This window comes from Carlito syrichta, unplaced genomic scaffold, assembly GCF_000164805.1.
Source record: "Carlito syrichta isolate Samal-C Ts95f unplaced genomic scaffold, Tarsius_syrichta-2.0.1 Scaffold151675, whole genome shotgun sequence".
Classification (NCBI taxonomy): Eukaryota; Metazoa; Chordata; class Mammalia; order Primates; family Tarsiidae; genus Carlito; species Carlito syrichta.
In genome coordinates, this window is record NW_007095771.1 from 29,737 (window position 1) to 35,212 (window position 5,476).

The following is a 5,476-nucleotide window of genomic DNA, read 5'->3' on the forward strand; positions in this document are numbered from 1 at the left end:
CTGCAGCGCGCCCGACCCTCCGCCCTCAGCCTCCTCCTGAGCCCGCTGTCCTCGTGGGCGCGCGGCTGCCTCCTGGCTGCGACAGCATCTCGGAAGCGTCACGTGTGGCTCTGCTCTCCTGCTAGAGCCCAAGCTGCCCCGGCTCACGGAGATCCCCTCTCTCATGCAGTACATCGCCCTAGATGGGGACAGTCTGACCACAGAGGATCTGGTGAACTTGGGCAAGGGACACTACAAAATAAAGGTACGGTGGGCAGGTGGGGGTGTCCTCGGCCATGGCGCTGCCCGAGGACGTCCCCAGGGGCTCAGTGTGACTGCATCTCCCCAGCTCACCTCCGCCGCTGAAAAGAGGGTGCAGAAGTCCAGGGACGTCATCGACAGCATCGTGAAGGAGAAGACGGGTACCCTTTCCTCCGATGTCACAAAATCCTTTTACAGGCCAAAAAAAGCGAGCCCTGCATCTGACGGTGCCTCTTCCTCCCCTAGTTGTCTACGGCATCACCACGGGCTTTGGGAAGTTCGCCAGGACAGTCATTCCCATCAATAAGCTGCAGTGAGTGAATTTTTCACAAGGGGAACCCGGTTACAGATGGGAGGTGGGCTGGTGACGTGGCGGGTCACACGGAGCTAGCAGGCTGGCGGGGTCTCTGTGGCCCCCTCCCTTGGTCCCGTGCCTCCGAGGCCTGGGTTGTGAGCACGCTTCGTTCCCTGCCGAGGGAGCTCAGAGGTTCTCCTTCTCTTCCAGGGAGCTCCAGGTCAACCTGGTGCGCTCGCACTCCGCGGGTAAGTCGAGGCACGCAAGCCCTGGGTTTCCAGCAGGAAGCCCAGAAGGACCGCCCAGGGAGGCCTGGGGCAGTGAGCGGCCAGGCACCTCGGGGACTGGAAAGGAGGCGGGGGGCATCTGCCAGACCCCAGGAGCAGGCCGGGCTGGGTGGGGCCCGTGTCCTGCCGAGAGGGGCATGGGAGCTGGACTCAGGGCTGAGCTCGGGTGGGCATGGTGGGAGGGAAGGCCGTTGAGCCTCGGCGCCCCGGGTCGTGGCACCGTCCCAGACCTCTCCAGGTGATGTTCTGGGCGTGGCGTCACACCTGAGTCCTCGCACCTTGGGAAGCTGAGGTGGGAGGACGCATTCGCCCCGGAGTTTGAGACATGACTGGGAAGCATAGTGAGACCTCGTCGCGACGAAAAACCGTTTAAAATTAGCCAAGGGTAAGGGTGAGGGGGCATGCCTGCAGTCCCGGCTGCTCAGGAGGCTGCGGCAGAAGGGTCTCCTGAGCCCAGGAGGCGAAGGCTGCGGTGAGCCACGATGGTGCCACCGCCCTCCAGCCTGGGTGACGGCGTGAGACCCTGCCTCCGAGGTGTCTGGGAGGGTGGGGGCTCGCTGAAGCCTCCCGGCGAGGGAAGGCAAGCCGGGTTCACCTGGGCCTGCTAGATGGCGCCTCTGGGGCGCCAGGCAGGCCAGGAAGAGCATCGCCACGGAGGGAGACCGTGGAACGGACTGGCAGGGGAGGGGGCTCGGGGAGGGAGGTGGCCGGGGAGGAGAGCGTGCCTTTCTTGGGGAACAGCCCGCCTCTGTGTCGCAGGTGTGGGGAAGCCCCTCAGCCCTGAGAGGTGCCGGATGCTCCTGGCTTTGCGGATCAACGTCTTGGCCAAGGGCTACAGCGGCATCTCCCTGGAGACCCTCAAACAAGTCGTCGAGGTGTTCAATGGTAAGGCGGCAGGACGTGGATCGCAAGGCAGACCCGAGGGCCAGATGCCGGAAGCTGGCTGAGCTAAGGCTAGGCTGGTGTACGCGAGGGGGCGCGGCTGCCAAAGAGGCTGGCTAGGCAGGAAGAGGCCCGGGACGCCGGACTCGCTTGGGAGTGAGGACGGTCCCGCAGGACAGGCGGCATCGCGGGCTCCCGGTGCTCTCTTCCTGGACTGGGAGATTCTAATGTGGGGACCAGATTTGCACTGGTCGGGAGACTCGCCCCTTGGCCGCTGAGGACAAGCCTTCTAGGCCACAGGAGGCTGGCCGGGGGAGGACTTGGGGGAGAGGCTGGGCGGGGAGGCCTGTGGAGCAGAACACGCCCGACAGGCCCCGGGGGCGGGCAGTGTGGACCCAGGGCCCACAGCACGGGCTCCACACCTCCTCCTGCTCCCACCCTGCTGGGCCACACTCCCAGCCTCGGGGCTCCGACAGCGACCCTGGCCTTGACCCCGCAGCACGTCATGGGTGGGTTGGAGGCGCCTCCGGGCGTCCAGGGCTCTGAGAACCGGACTCTGCCCTGGACGCTGGCCCGTGGGTGGCACTGTTTGGCCCTGCCGAGGTTATTTGGCCGTTGGAAACCACGCCACTGCCAGGGCCTGATTCCACTTTAGAGAAAAGTGGCCTGCTTTCTCAGCCACTTCCTGGGAATTTCTCAGGAAACAGAACATGTTCGCTCCTCGGCGGTGGGGAGAGACGAAGCTGCTGCGACTCCACCTCCCAGGGACCCCTGGGGACACCGAGTCCCTCTGGAGCGTTCTCGATGACTTTTCCAGTGTAGACACCTCCGTGTGGACCTATGCCCCACGCCTTTGCAGGGCTGCGTCTCTTCAGCCCCACAACACCCTTAAACCCCTACCTAGACCGCCTCCAGCCTGTGTTCCCGGGACCAGGCCGTCATGCACAGCCGTGTCTCTGGGGTGCCTTGCTAGAGTTCTGCAGGGGGGACGTTAGGCGGGTGGGCGCACCCAGCCCTCGGAGGCTCTGCCGCGGGAGGGGCTCCCTCCGGCCTGCCGTCTCTCCCTCCCCTCCTCTCGTCTCTCCCTCCTCCTCCCTCCCTCCTCTCCTCCCTCCTCCGTCCTTCCTTCCCTCTCCCTTCCCCTCTTTCTCTCCCCACCCCCTCCTCTCTAGAACAGCTTATCCAGGTCCCGGAAGCTCTCTCTGCTCCCGGGCACGAAGCGGTCTGGACGCGGGGCAGGGGGCTGGGGTGCGGGCCGCGCGACCGACGCCTGCCGCCCCTGCAGCCTCCTGCCTGCCCTACGTCCCGGAGAAGGGCACGGTCGGCGCCAGCGGAGACCTGGCCCCGCTCTCCCACCTGGCTCTCGGGATGATTGGGGAAGGAAAGATGTGGTCTCCAAAGAGCGGCTGGGCGGATGCAAAATACGTGAGACTCGAGGCCTCTGTGGCCAGCGCGCGGGGCGGACGCTGGGCGGGGGGAGGGGAAACGCGTGACCCTCGGGGCCTCCGCGGGCAGGGACGCTGCAGGCCACGTGGGGCTGGGCGGAGGCGAAAAACGTGAGGCTCCCGGGGCCTCCTTGGGCGGGGACGCTGGGTGGGCACGGGGCTGGGGAGACATGAAATACGTAAGACTCGGGGTCCCTGTGGCCAGGGACACCTGGGCGGGCACAGGGCTGGGTGGAGGTGAAACACCTGAGGCTCTTGGGACCTCCTTGGGCGGCACGGAGCAGGGCGGAGGCAGAATACGTGAGACCCCTGGGGCTCTGTGGGCAAGGGCGCCGGGTGGACCTGGGGCTGGGCAGACGTGCGAAGCGAGTGAGACTCTCAGGGCCCCCGGGGCAGAGGTGCGAGGCTGGCACGGGTCTGGGAGGACGTGAAATACGGGAGACAGGCAGGGATGCCTGGGCGACGTGAGGCTGTGCAGAGGCGAAATACATGGGTGAGACTTGGGGCCACTGTGGGCAGGGACACTTGGGCAGGCACAGGGCTGGGTGGACGCAAAACCCAGGGGCGCCCATCGGGCACGGGGGCCTGGGCGCTCTAGACGGCCCGTGGGGGCCGCTGCTACTCTGCTTCTACAGGAGAGGACCGAGGAGTAAAACCCCGCCCAGGCCAGGAGGCTGTGCTCCGTGCCGCCCGTCGGCTCCTGGGCGGAGGGCTGGGGAAAGGGGAGGGGCTCCGTCATCCTTGGGGGACGCGGGTCACACACCCCCTCGTCCCTGTGCCCTGAGAACGTCTCAGGGGACCATGTCTCCCACCTCCCCGGGCCAGCCCTTCCTGGCGGACGCCTGGAAGCACCCATCGCCCCAGGATGGAGTCCAAACCCCAGAGGCTCACGAGAGTCTTGTCCTGTGAGCCCATGTCCCGCCCAGCTGCACAGCACAGAGAAGCTGGGGCCCGTGTGCCGCCAGGGCTCCCCGCCCCAGGCAGAGGGTGGCACATGCCTCCTCCCCCCGCCTCTCCCGCCTCCCTTCCGAGAGGCCGCTGACAGCCTGCCTCCCTGCCCTCTGGCTCCTCTCCGGCCCTGCCGGGTCTCCGTGCCCTCACGTGCCCCCTGAGCATGCCACACCATCATTCTCACCATGTCCACCCAAGCCCAAAATTGCTTGAAAGAGAAGCCTGCTTTCCTGCGAGGGAGCAGAAGCAAGTAATGGGCCAGAGGACATGCACGGGGCCCGAGGCTGCCGTCTGACCTCCAAGAGGGCTGGCGTAAAGAGTCTCGCAGGTCCCATGTGACGTTAGAAACCAGCTGGGGCCCCGCTCGATACACATTTTCACATTGTGAACCATCTGCAGGTCCTGGATGCTCATGGGCTGAAACCGGTTGTTTTGAAACCCAAAGAGGTAAGGAAATCCCAGGAATGCGTGTGCTTACGGGCAAGCCTTTATTTATGCACCAGTTTCAGTCTTAATATTGGTCTCACTGGTTCCCCAAAACGAACACGGCTCACACGCGTATGGAAGGTTTGCCACTGAAGAAATGGCTCTCCCGTGAGTGCGTAAGAGATGGCTTGTGTCACACGTGCACAGGGTGCTCTCAGGGACCTCAACTTCCGACTGAGCTCTCCAAGGCGCTCGGACGGATGGGCGCTCTCAGCCAAGACTCCTTAGGAGACTAGAATTGCTTTAAGGTGTCTTGTCTACAGTGCCAAGCACCTAAAGAAGAAATGCGACTTAACGCAGAGTTGCTGTCTACCCCCCAGCACTACACGGCTGCTTGGGAATGGGTGTGCCTAGCAGGGATTCATTTTCCAGGGTCCACCTGCGTCCACATACGGCAGCACTTTCTCCTCAAGGGCTCAACTGAGCATCACTGCCCTGTCCTTTAGAGGCTGGGATAAGGTGGCTGGGCGCGGTCCTTACGCCTGTCATCCCGGCACTTTGGGAGGTCGAGGCGGGAGGATCGCTTGAGCACAGGAGTTGGAAAGCAACCTGGGCAACGTAGCGAGACCCCATCTTTATTTAAAAGAGAAAACGTGGATGGCAGCTCAGGCTGACTGGCTAATGGCTCTCTCTCGAAGGCAAAGGACGCAGAACCCACTCGTGTGACCGGCCCTTCCTCCCACAGGGCCTGGCACTCATCAACGGGACGCAGATGATCACCTCGCTGGGCTGCGAGGCCGTGGAGCGAGCCAGTGCCATCGCCCGGCAGGCAGACATCGTGGCGGCCCTGACCCTCGAGGTGCTGAAGGGCACCACCAAGGCCTTCGACACCGGTCAGTGCGGCGCCTGCGCCGGGTGATGCTCTCTCAGCCGGGGTGGGGGTGGGGGTT

At 64.6% G+C, this 5,476-nt stretch overlaps 1 protein-coding gene across 1 annotated transcript in view; it reads left to right on the top strand.

Annotated features, from left to right (window-relative positions):
- The window catches only part of HAL (histidine ammonia-lyase), a 24,039-nt gene that overhangs the window by 295 nt on the left and 18,268 nt on the right, over positions 1 to 5,476 (top strand). The window contains exons 3-10 of the mRNA XM_021708848.1: positions 170 to 244; positions 329 to 401; positions 487 to 553; positions 746 to 783; positions 1,582 to 1,707; positions 2,990 to 3,129; positions 4,500 to 4,547; positions 5,272 to 5,419. Of these exons, the coding sequence (XP_021564523.1) occupies positions 170 to 244; positions 329 to 401; positions 487 to 553; positions 746 to 783; positions 1,582 to 1,707; positions 2,990 to 3,129; positions 4,500 to 4,547; positions 5,272 to 5,419 (715 nt within the window). The remainder of the gene's footprint in view (positions 1 to 169; positions 245 to 328; positions 402 to 486; positions 554 to 745; positions 784 to 1,581; positions 1,708 to 2,989; positions 3,130 to 4,499; positions 4,548 to 5,271; positions 5,420 to 5,476) is intronic.